Source organism: Papaver somniferum, unplaced genomic scaffold (assembly GCF_003573695.1).
Source record: "Papaver somniferum cultivar HN1 unplaced genomic scaffold, ASM357369v1 unplaced-scaffold_79, whole genome shotgun sequence".
NCBI classification, from domain to species: Eukaryota; Viridiplantae; Streptophyta; class Magnoliopsida; order Ranunculales; family Papaveraceae; genus Papaver; species Papaver somniferum.
Window position 1 is genome coordinate 219051 of NW_020650859.1, and position 12374 is coordinate 231424.

Here is a 12374-nt window from a genome sequence, read left to right on the forward strand (position 1 = left end):
AAGGTGTGGGGTGATTACGAACGCTTTACAATGGCAGATCCAGAAAACCCTACCAAAGTCTTAAAGAGAGCACGTTGCAAACTATGCAGCATTGATTTTTCTGGGGATCCTGGTGCAGGCACATCACATCTCAGTAGACATACCATAAGCTGTCAGAAAAAGCAAAAAACTGATTCCGAGCAGACCTTAATAGCCAGGGATGGGGAAGGTAATATCATTTCTTTTCAGTTTAGTCAAGCTAGAGCAAGAAAGAATATCATTAAACTTATTATATTGCGTGAACTCCCTTTCCAATTCGTTGAAGATAAATTTTTTGCATGGTGTATAAACGACAGCTTTCATCCTAGTTTTGTTAGTTTTAGTCGAACTACTGCTCGAAATGATATCTTGAAGTTTTTTAGAGAAGGGAAAGAAAATTTGAAAAAAGTTCTTTTGGAAAATTCAGGAAAAATTTCTTTGACTTCAGATATTTGGTTATCAAAACGTCAGAAATTAAGCTATATTTCACTCATTGGGCATTTTATTGATAAGGATTGGGTGCTAAGAAAAAGAATTTTGTCTTATTTATTAATCGATGTGTCACACACCGGAGAACAAATTGCTGAGATGATTAATCAAATGTTAGTTAATGATTGGGAAATTTCTCAAAAAGTATTTTCTCTTTCGATGGATAACGCTAGTGCAAATACATTGTCAATCAAACATTTGAAAGTGTTAATGCCTAACCTTCCATCGAAAGGGGATTTATTTCACGTGCGTTGTTGCTGCCACATACTAAATTTAGTTGTTCAAGACGGATTAAAAGTTAAGGAATTTAAGGAGATGCTTGAAAATATTAAGGATACTATAGCTTTTATGTTTGCTTCTTCTGTGAGATATGGACAGTTCAGAAATGCATGTCGGTCAGTGGGTATGCGTCCTAAAAAGCTCCAAACTAATTGTGAGCACAGGTGGAACTCCACTTATATGATGTTAAAAGATGTACTTCCCTATCGTAACGCAATTCAAAGGTGTCTCGCAGATATGGCATGTCGTTACAGTGTAACTAATTCTGATTGGGAATATGCTGAACTGTTGTGCAATTTTTTGCAGCCTTTTTATGAAGCAACTAACTACTTTTCTGGCGTTGATTATGCAACAAGTAACTCTGTTCTTAGATTTTTGTTTGTTATCAGAAAAGTTTTTTCAGCTCACAGAAATATTCCTAGTTTGAAGGTCATTATTGCTACCATGGAAGAAAAATTCGTAAAATATTGGGGTGAGACTCCTCATTTGTTTGCGATAGCTTGCATATTGGACCCTCGACTTAACTTCAAGGGTATGGAAACTACTTTGTCTGACATTGAGGAATGCTTCGGTACTTCTGCATATACAATTCAATGTCACAAGGAGCAAAGCAGTTTAATATCCCAAAAGCTGAAAAGTCTTTTTGCTGAGTACGTAACTGCCATGGAAGTGGGCGGACAAGTGAATACCGTTTCTAATACTTCTGCAACTCTCACTAGTACACATCCACCTTTACAGGGAAATTCATGGGATGCTAGCTCCTCCTCCTCAGTTGAAGACATTTTTTGGGAATCTCGAAGTAGGCATAGAAGTGACCCGCTTGCTACAACATCACAAGAACTTACAAGGTATTATGCTGAGCCACCACCAAGTTTAGAGGAGATGAAAAGTTTTGATGTATTGGCTTGGTGGAAACAAAATGAAAAGAGGTATCCAGTCCTTTCTTGCATTTCGCGTGATGTCTTAGCAGTTCAGGTGTCCACGGTGGCATCTGAATCAGCCTTTTCTCTCGGAAAGCGTGTTGTAGGTGATTATCGGAGCTGTTTAACGCCAAAAATGTTGGAGTCTTGTGTGTGTTTGAAAGATTGGTGGAAAGCTGAGTTTAAAGACCACCTTCAAACCATGGATCCATTGAACGATGATATTTCCATGGAAGATGAAGACGATCAAGTGTCCACTTGATTCAGTTTATCTTTAAGGTATGTTACTATTGACAGTCAAAACATATATGATTTCTATGTTATTATTAATTCTGACAGATTTTATAACTCAGTTGATAGTTTTATAAAAATGTGCAGGTAGTCTAGTACATAACATTAGTTCAGTTGATAGTTGATAGTTTTATAAAAAGATAACAAAAGTAACTAGTCAGTAGGCAACCAAAATATGTTTTTCTTTTCTGGTGATAAGATTTCACTGTATATTGTATAGTATAGTGTATAACTCTTTAATGTTGCTCTCTTTTTAATATGTGTAGGTAAAGGAGCATAGAGTTCCAAGTTGTTAGACTGCATGAATAAACAACTTCTTCAAGACTTAGAGAAGCGCCCGGGAGCTCATGGATAATCTTTTTTAATTATGAACAAACAATTTTCTTAGAGTTTAGTTATTCTTTTGATAGGAATTTTATGTTTTTTTTTTTCTGCATCCTCCAAGACTATAAGTATTTGTTCATTACATTGTTTAGACATTCTAAAGTTGCTTCTCTAGTTATATTGTAATTCAAACATGAATATGAGTCATATGACAGACAAGAAAAAGGTGGCCTGCCCGGCCTGCCTGGCCTGGCCTGTTTAATATTTGGGCTTTGGGCAGGCTTTGGGCTTGGAAATTATTGTTACTGCCCGGCCTGTCCGGCCTTTTGGGTAACTTAACTCATAGCCTATCCAGCCCGGCCTGATATACAAAACAGGCCAGGCAGCTCGGCCTGCCCGAATTTACACCCCTAGGTGGCGTTCTCTATCCGGGTGCTGCGTGTAAAACGTGCCGTCGCGACACAGCCCAGCCCATGAAACATGTGATTTACCCGCACGTGACTCCTCCCCATTTCGCACATGTGGAAAACCTTTCCGCGAACTCATTAAACCCTAAACTCATTATAAATCTCACTGCGGCTGCCATGGAAGATTCGAATCTGAGATTTCTCTGCTCTCTCAAAGTCTCGTGGAGGGTAAGATTCAACACTAGTTACTCATAATTGAGTTTTGTATTGGATCGAAGGGAGGGAGGATGTTTCGAGTTTCTGTTGACTCTGTAATTGAATTGAATTTCTCACTTGGAACCAGTACAACACCTCCATAATGGGTAAACTATCATCATCATCATACCACCTCTCTCTTTTTTGGTCATAATGCTAGGTTTGATTTCTAATCAATTCAACATACCCCTCAAAATAGGTATTTATGGATTCCATAATTTCTGAAACTCAATTTGTTTTTTTTTTTTATCTTGCATTGTATATGGGCGATTTTAGAATGACTTGTTCTTCCAGTATTGCTAAAAACAACATTGATGACACCTAATTTCTAAACACTTTATTATGCAATTTATGAACTCTATTTGTATTATTACATTTACAGGAGGAATTGAACAATTGCCACTTTCCTCGATGACCAGGTCCTTGCTCCACCTATTTTCTTACTAATAATACCACAAAAAAACATGGATGACAACTTAATTCATCCTTATTCTCAATTTTGTTTTTTCTTCTTTACTGTTGGAGAAATTGCAAGGAAAACCCACCCCCTCTAAAGATAGAGGATTATGCAATTAATGAATAAAAACCAAAAATGACATTTTTCAGTTCACTGTTTTCATCTCTAGACTAGACTAGGATCACTGCTTATGGGCACTCAACCTCCTACAAAAAGGGATAGGGTAGGGCTCTTGATTTCTGTTTCATGTCACACTCATCCATTCGTCATCTTTCTTTCTTTATCCTTACATACATATCCATCTGCATCACAGTATTAGTCTTTTTGTAATCTCATTGCATTATTAGTCTTTTTGTAAGTTTGAGTAGTTTTGAGAGAAATAAGAAATGGATGAGCAGAAGCAAATAGTGCTGGTTGGAATGGATTTTGATGCAGAGACAAAGGATGAGAGGAATTTGGAAACAATCAAACAAGAGCAATGGGTGAATGATTCGTCCGTGGATCATAAGGGAAGGCGCCCTCTTAGAGCCTCTACTGGTGTTTGGAAAGCCGCTCTTTTTATCATTGGTATGCATACTAGATCTGAAGTTGCTTCTAGTAATGTTGGTATAGAGATGTTGTCTACATCTTATATGGGATACCTTCTGGTCCTGGTATTGATTTCGTATTTGGGGCTATGCATGCACATTCTACTGTACTAGCTACATGTAAATTTTCTGTTCCGATGGGTTTAGCTATTGCTTCAGTTGTTTCTATTCCAGTGTGGTCTGTTTCCTTCAATTGCTTGGATTCATTTACCGTTAATCAACTAAACCATCATATATGTGCACCAATTGTGTGTGGTATGTATAATAGATCTGAAATTGCTGGTAGTAATGTTGGGTCTGTACATCTTATATGGGATAGCTTCTAGTCTTGGTAGTCTATTTCTTTCATGTTCGGGGCCGTATTTTTATGCATGCACATTCTACTGTACTAGCTAGTTATAATTGTTGTGTCCTGGTGGGTTTACTTTCCGCTTCAGATGTAATCTCCGTTCTAGGGTGGTTTGTTAACTGTAGTTGCTTAATTTCATTTACCGTTTATCTATTAAGAATAACCTGATGGTAATTCATCGACTAAACTATTATACATGCGCAGCAATTGAGTTTGGTATGTATACTAGATCTGAAATTGCTGGTAGTAGTGTTGTTGGTTTGGTTTCTTGTCTACTCTCTATCTTTGTATCGTTTTCTATATTCTGATTTTGTGTCCGTACATTTTATATGGTACACCTTCTGGTCCTGGTAGTCTATTTATCTCGTGTTTGGTAGTCTAGTTTCTGCTTCAGTCACAGTTGTGGTTCTAGTTCATGTGGTTTGTTTCCTATAATTGCTTGTTTTCAACTTGAAGGTCATTAATCAAATAAACCACCATTTTGGTATGTGCAGCAATTGAGTTTGGTGAAAGGTTAAGTTACTTTGTGATTTCAACAAATCTCATCGTGTATCTCACCAAAGTGGTTCATCAAGATCTCAAGACAGCAGCTAAAAACGTCAACTATTGGTCCGGAGTAACCACCATGATGCCTCTCCTTGGTGGGTTTCTAGCCGATGCTTACTTTGGCAGGTTCTCCATGGTTCTAATTTCATCAACAATCTATGTCTTGGTAAGTTACATACTTGTAATAGCTTATATATTCATTGCATGCCGTACTTGCGCATTGTAGTTGCATCCTTTTGATGAATTTGGAGTTTAATTACGTACTAAAGAGGTCGGTTGATCTGAACAATGGCTTACTTTACGTACAGGGTTTAATACTGCTGACAATGTCAGAGCTCATCCCTGGCCTAAAGCCTTGTGACGTTGTCATGAATGGTAGCAGTAAAACTACAATGTGCCAGCATAGATCACCGAAGGTTCATGAGGTGGTCTTCTTCATTGCAATCTACTTGATCTCTATAGGTACAGGTGGTCACAAGCCGTCATTGGAAAGTTTCGGAGCAGATCAATTTGATGAAAATCATGCACAAGAGAGGAAGAAGAAGATGTCTTACTTCAACTGGTGGAATTTTGGTCTCTGTAGTGGACTAATCCTAGGTGTCACCGTGGTAGCTCACATCCAACAGAAAATTAGCTGGGCCGCTGGTGATATTATTATCACTGTTGTTATGATTGCCACCATCGCGGTGTTCTGTGCTGGGAGGCCATTTTACCGGTACAGAAAATCCAAGCAGGGGAGTCCCCTGACCCCAATGATTCAGGTTATAGTAGCTGCCATCAGCAAGAAAAATCTTCCTTATCCTTCAAATCCTGCCCAGTTATATGACGAGATAAACCATCCAACACCTCTACCACAGACTGACAAGTTCAGGTAACCAACTACGCACCCTTTTAAGCTCTAGCTCTTGCAGATGAGGCCAATAAATAGATATACATTCTTTTATTATCAGTCCTGGTTACTAATGCAATTGCTTATTTTTAGATTTCTCGACAAAGCTGCAATAGTTGAAGAGAGCATTAAGGAAGAAATTCAGAAAGCTGTACCAACGATTTCAACCCAAAGAAAGATCCATAGAAATCCCTGGAGACTAGCAACAGTTACGAGCGTAGAGGAACTGAAGCTTCTTCTAAACATGATTCCCATTTGGTTGACAACATTGACATTTGGCATATGTTTAGCACAGGCAACAACATTCTTCATCAAGCAAGGTACCCATATGAACCGGAAGATTGGCAGTAGAGGATTCGAGCTGCCACCAGCATCAACCTATTGTCTGGCAGCCATTGGAATGATACTCTCCATATGTTTCTACGACAGGATTCTAGTACCCAGGCTGAGAAAAGCCACGGGGAATGAGAGAGGTATCAATATCCTGCCAAGGATAGGTATTGGCATGGTGATGACTATGTTGGCAATGGTAATTGCGGCTTTGGTGGAAAGGAAAAGGTTATCTGTTACACATAGTTCGTCAGGAAAGACATTGATGAGTGTGTTCTGGTTAGCACCTCAGTTCTTGGTATTTGGTATTGGAGATGGTTTTGCTCTAGTAGGTCTGCAAGAATACTTCTACAGCCAATCACCAGAGAGCATGAGAAGCTTGGGCATTGCGTTGTATCTCAGTGTGCTTGGAGTTGCAGATTTTCTCAGCAGTATACTTATAACAGTTGTCGATCAATTAAGCGGAATGAATGGAAGGAGTAGCTGGTTTGGAAAGGACATGAATGAGAGTAGAATAGATAACTTCTACTGGCTATTGGCAGGTATGAACGGTATGAATTTGATTGTGTACACATTGTTGGCCAGGAAGTATACTTACAAGAACAGCATCAAAAACAAGATCAACAATACTAGTAGTAACGATAATGTCTAAGAGTACTGCCATTTGTTTCCATGTAATGGCATATATTGGCTGCAGCAGGTAGTAGGTTATAACTTTATATTTCAGATATTTCCGCCGAGGGTTCTCTTGATATTGGTAGTAGGTAAGCTTGGCTTCTCATATCATTTCTTGTGGAGTGTTGCAAGATTTGGTTAGATTGAGAAAATGAAGTTATTTTCTGACTGCAGGCATAGGCTTCTTCAACCTCAGCTCTTTAAATATTATTACAGCGATAGAAAGACTGGATAAGAGAGAAATTTCTGTTTGATTTAGCCGGTGCAACAATTAGAAGTAGTCATTTTGGTTGCACTTGGTGCATTTGCAATTTTTCTGACATTTTAAAAGCTTTGTACAAAATTCTACCTTCTTACTTATATTTATCTATCAACTGAATTGTATTTCTGGTGACTTATTTGCTTTTAACTTTAACTTGTATCAACACAGTGGGGTCAGAAAAAAATTTGAGCATTTTACTACTGCCGGCTGTCGGCCGTGGACGATTTAAGATTTATAGTAGGTTACCAAATTATTAAGCGTGATGTACCAACTAGTAGGTTACCGAATTATACCGGAATAGATAAAAAGAGAAAAAAGGAAAAAAAAAATCATATGACGCAAAACTGGTTTTGCCTTGGGCCAATGGGCTTGGCGTATCCTCACTATCTTGGAACGATTTTCTGGAGACCTTGATTAAGCCATCTGCTTTATAATTATAAGGGGTGTCCTAAAGGTGGAGGGTGTCTTCCGGCCTCATATATGTTGGCCTTTGGAGAGAGTTAAGTTGTTGGGTGGACCTGTTAGCCTCAATAGGAATATGGTAGTTAGAAAGGCACACCACGAGCTTGATTGATGTTATACAAAAGCTTAAGGATCCTCAGGGTGAGCGCTGGCGTCTCCAGGCTATACTTTGCTATGTGAAGAACTAAACCTGAATATATGGAAGAGGCACATGTGGTTTTTAATAATCGTCTTAAACAGTTTCTTAGACATCTTGTTACGGGACATGGGTCGGGCTTCAGTCTCCTGCAACAAAGGTTTTCTACACTTCCCATAAAGTAAGGTGGACTAGGGGTGTATACTATGGAAGATATACCATGCGACATTGCTATTTAGCATCTTGTTTCCACACAAAGGCTCAGTAGGAGAACATTTTGAGGCTATCGAGTGCTTAGTGAGTCTCTGTTTTGGTCGTGTACTTATCTTATACAAACAGGTATGTGGTGTTGAGAATTCTTCATTTTGCATTGATGACATTGCCTCAAATTCCATGAGTTCTCTGGCAATCAAATACTTCGATGCGGTGAAGAAAGATTTACCCAACCGGTTTGTTATGACGGGGCGTGATTCTGTGTGGAAGAGTAACATGATCAAGCATGCGCAAGACTATTTGTTGGCCATCCCGATTGATGGGACTAATCGAAAACTTGGGCCTCGACATTTTAGAGTTATTTTCTATTATAGGCTTGGGATCCCTCCTTTCGAAGAAGGAGAAACATGTTTCAATGGTGATAGAGAGATGAATACTTTTGGTAACCATGCTTTGCATTGCTCTCATGGATTGGTCTCAAGTTTAGACAAGACTTGGTTCGTGATACCTTTTTTGATATTTGTGATCATGCGGGTGCCGATCCAAGAAAGAGGTGGATTATGTATTCCTCTCAGATAATGACTTGGCTTTGAAAGTTGTTGATACTTTAGTGTACGACTGGGATAATGGGCATGATGTATGTGTTAATATCACAGGTGTTTCTCCTTTCACGGGCAACAGGGTGCATACTTTTGTTCCTGGTCAAGCAATCACTACAAAAAACCTGAGCATTGGCAACCAAGCCAGTTTGGTTGCCGAATATGAGTTTTTAGTTGCCAAACACATTGGCAACTAATGGTAGTTGCGGAGCCTAAGTTGCCGTATGGGGTGTTTCCAAATGTAAAGGCAATTACTAAAAATACATAGTTGCCATGGTTTCATTTGGCAACTTATGTTACAGGAGCCAAATACGTTACTTAGTTAAATGCAATTAATTAAAACCACAAATTTTTGCAGTTGTTCTAGAGTTGCCAAACATATTAACAACATAGTCATCGTAGTTGTCAGTAACTTGCCACATAATATGGCAACTAAATTAAAATCTTATTGTGGATTTATTTAGCAATTAATTTGGTGGTAGTCAAATATTATGATTTCATAATTTCAATAGGTATAGACAATTAAGTTGAAGTTGATTGATAGTTATCAAATCGTTAAACAATTAAATTTAATAGTTGGCATATGGTTCCCAAATCATTCCGCAACTGTGACGAAAACTAACATTTCGTAACGTAATTATTTTGGTTGTATGCATGGATGATATTGTAATTAATATCGTAATTAATATCACAATTAATTATTGTAATTAATATGGTAATTAATATCTTCATTTATCTTGTAATTAATATCGTATTTAAACTCAAATAATTATCATAATTAATATGGTAATGATAATATCGTAATTAACCTCATAATTAGTTAATTACTATTTTTGATCATATCCTAATTACTAATTTTTTTGTATAATGTATGCATCGACAAAACAAATTAATAAAATATGCATTTCATTTCCAGATCAAGAGTAAAAAGTCATAACACCTTATTACAGGATGCTTCAAAAAGCCATACTACACGTTATCATCCTCCCTACCCTAATATCCTAATACCAGAAAAAAAACAAGAAAGAAAAAAAAAACACAAAATAAAATAAAATAGAAATTCATTCATCACTGGCTGGCCCACTCCGAACTGGGATCCTCCACGTCAGTCTTTCAAATAAAGAAAATCATTCATCATCCATGACACCTTCCACATTTCGATCCTCCATATCAGGATGGTCACGGATGTAGTTTTCATCCTCTAGGTCATCATAGTCATCCTCATCATTTTGACCTTCCACGTCAAGATCCTCATCTCGCCTACTGACCTCTGCATCATCCTCCATTTCATCATCTGATACATCTGGTACAACCATGGAAGGATAATGTTTAGAAAAAAAACTATTAATTAGATCAGTAAGCCGACGTGTTTCTCTTCTCTGTAGCATGTTTTCTGTCTGTAGAGACTCAATTCTTCCATTCAACAATTGTATTTCTTTTTCCCTTAAATCATCCAAACTCTTGTGAGTGTGAGAAGCTTTGCGACGACGTTTGTTAAGACTCCCACGTTGTTCATTATAGACAGTTTCATATATGTCAGATGGAGTTTTACTAGATGCTCCTCGCAGTGTTGCTTCTTTCATGTCCTCCATTGTTTTTTACATAAATTACAGATAACTATACATGATCATATACTGTTGCAGAGATATATTTAGACACAAAATTCAAAGTATATTTGTAGTATGTCTTACTTTCATCTCCAGACATTTCGGTGGTAATTTTTTAGAACCATGGGTTTCTGAAAACAAAATCACTGCATCACAAGGCTTGTTCTCCGCAATCTTTGAAGCAGCAAGCAGTTGCATACAAACCAAGTAAGTTAACACTACACGGTATATAAAACACGGATTCGAACCAACATCAGTAGACCAAGAATGAGATACAATTAATGCATACCAAATCATATTCTATGCTGGAAAAACTTTTGTTGCCCGCACTATGATTAATTTCATTTGCTTTAGCAGCCGCAGTCCCTTTGTCTGATTTTTTCTGTCATTTAAACTCCACCATCTGTTAGCTTAAGCAACTCTGCAGTGTATTCATAACATATATAGCTTGATATTTTAAACATTCTACACATACTACAGGAGGCTCTTTCATGGAAAGTCAAAACTTCATTTTATTTGCGACAGTCTAAAACTAGGTATGCTACGCATATTTGACAATAAAAGAACAGATAGGAAGTTCAAATGCATACCCTTGCGGAAAAGAACACACTCCTAACTAGAAATAATAAATTTTCAAAGAAGCAATGATATTGTATAAGGGGTGTATCACTAGGTGACATAAAATTGCATATGCTATCTAATTTTATGGTTATAATGTATCCACAAGTAAACTCAGAATCTAACACATAAGCAATGATAGTTTGATGAAAAGATCACATGTAACTGAATGTATATACCTTGAAATATGGCGTGTCGAAAGTCTTGCACATATATATCCAATCCTCTTTGTTAATCTCCAGTTCAGAGGGTGGTTCGGAGGCCAAAGCTACCTCGTGACTACTAAGGTTTTGAATCTTTAGGTATGCTTTATGAATTTTGTGCATATGCCTGTTATATGCATTCCTCATTATTTTCTTGATTGCTTCCTCTGGGTCTTCTCCAGTGCGAGACTTGATTGTAAAGTAGTCCTGGTTGAGAAAAAACTGATTAGATGGGAGTTATAATTGACATTAAAACATCCGAATTATTGCTTTCACAAAAAATATTATTAAAATTGGAATAACACAGTAACTTCTAATACATACATAGAGATTTTTGATCACCCGCTGAATTTTTTCAGGAGGAATATCATCAAATGCATCGTAATTCAAGGGACAGTTCTGAATTTGCCTAGTCCACATGCACACTGAATTGATTGCGACTTCGTTTTTATAACCACATAGTCTACCTTCATAGAGATCCAATTCAAGTATTTGTCCCCTGAATTTGGAAAGTTCCTTCATACAGCTGCACCCTCTTTTTTTCCTTAATGGTACAGCTGTTTAATATTAAAAATGAACATATAAGTGAACTCGCGCAAAAAAATAAAATGAAGTGTTCCGCATCTTTTATTTTCACATATGCATACATTTATACTTACTCGTTATTTCTGCAGTACCACATTCTTCATTTGATTGGGGAGAATTAGATGTTGAACGTGAAGGATGCTGCCGCTGGAGGTGTTGATCTTCAGGAGTATCATTTTGTTGTGGCTCATAGCGTGAAGTATTCTGATGCAAGATGTTTTGGTTTCCAAGAGGAGCGCCATTTGATGGTGTTTGAGATTGTCGTTGGGAAGATGAACTTCGACTACCCTGATGTTGTAATCCCAATGGTTGTTGCCGAGAAGAACTTGATACTTGAGTGTTATAAAGTTGATCTGATTGATGTTGGACTTGACGATGTCTTTGCATATGTCCTGCATTTGAAGCATTGTACTCTGCCTCAAGCGATCTTTGTACCCTATTATTGCCGAGTCCCCTTGGAGATCTCCTTAAAGAATTAATAAAATCATTAGACCGACTGGTTAGTACTAGATTACTACCAAGTCCTCTAGGATATCTTCTCGGAGAATCAAGAAAATCATCATCAATTAGAGGTAACCTGCTTGGTGTTATAGGAAGACTTTGTCCACCCATGTCTAGCGGTGGTGGTGAACATGTTGGCAGGGGAGTGTTACGAGTTCTTCCTGATCTTTCTTCTGGTGGTTGAAGGTATTCTTCCTCCACTTGTTCATGCTCTTCGATATAAGATGATGGTTGCTGATTCATTGGTTGTTGTTTCTTTCTACGAACTTGTTGGAATATTGATCCTCTTCTTTATTTTCCTGAACGCGATGGTGGTTCAACCAAATCCTCCAATGAATGGCGCACTGATTGTTGACGACCGAGTTGACTAGC

At 37.7% G+C, this 12374-nt stretch overlaps 2 protein-coding genes across 7 annotated transcripts; one reads left to right on the forward strand and one right to left on the reverse strand.

The window, feature by feature from the left end:
- Positions 1-2914: 2914 nt before the first annotated feature.
- LOC113344707 (protein NRT1/ PTR FAMILY 5.6-like) lies at positions 2915-7231 on the forward strand. Of its 6 annotated transcripts, XR_003357905.1 has the most exons (6): positions 2915-3182; positions 3366-4007; positions 4871-5088; positions 5231-5793; positions 5905-6905; positions 6991-7231. XR_003357905.1 is itself a non-coding variant. In XM_026588635.1 (5 exons), the coding sequence occupies exons 2-5, from the start codon at positions 3827-3829 to the stop codon at positions 6791-6793; spliced, it is 1851 nt and encodes a 616-aa protein (XP_026444420.1). In that variant the 5' UTR covers positions 2915-3182; positions 3366-3826; the 3' UTR covers positions 6794-7231. The 6 variants fall into 6 exon arrangements, 5 of the variants coding, with proteins under 5 accessions (XP_026444420.1, XP_026444422.1, XP_026444421.1 ...); XM_026588635.1 differs by having other exon boundaries at positions 5905-7231; XM_026588637.1 differs by having other exon boundaries at positions 3876-4007; positions 5905-7231.
- Positions 7232-9615: 2384 nt separating this feature from the next.
- LOC113344567 (acidic leucine-rich nuclear phosphoprotein 32 family member B-like) lies at positions 9616-10080 on the reverse strand. The gene has a single exon (XM_026588517.1). The coding sequence runs from the start codon at positions 10078-10080 to the stop codon at positions 9616-9618; it is 465 nt and encodes a 154-aa protein (XP_026444302.1).
- Between the last annotated feature and the right edge of the window lie 2294 nt (positions 10081-12374).

Excerpts from the sequence above, each read along its gene's own strand:
- LOC113344567 (XM_026588517.1), bottom strand. The coding sequence starts at position 10,080 with ATGGAGGACATGAAAGAAGCAACACTGCGAGGAGCATCTAGTAAAACT.
- LOC113344707 (XM_026588635.1), top strand. The coding sequence starts at position 3,827 with ATGGATGAGCAGAAGCAAATAGTGCTGGTTGGAATGGATTTTGATGCA. Across the intron at positions 4,008-4,870 it reads AGCCGCTCTTTTTATCATTG|CAATTGAGTTTGGTGAAAGG; the intron begins GTATGCATACTA and ends TGGTATGTGCAG. Across the intron at positions 5,089-5,230 it reads CATCAACAATCTATGTCTTG|GGTTTAATACTGCTGACAAT; the intron begins GTAAGTTACATA and ends CTTTACGTACAG.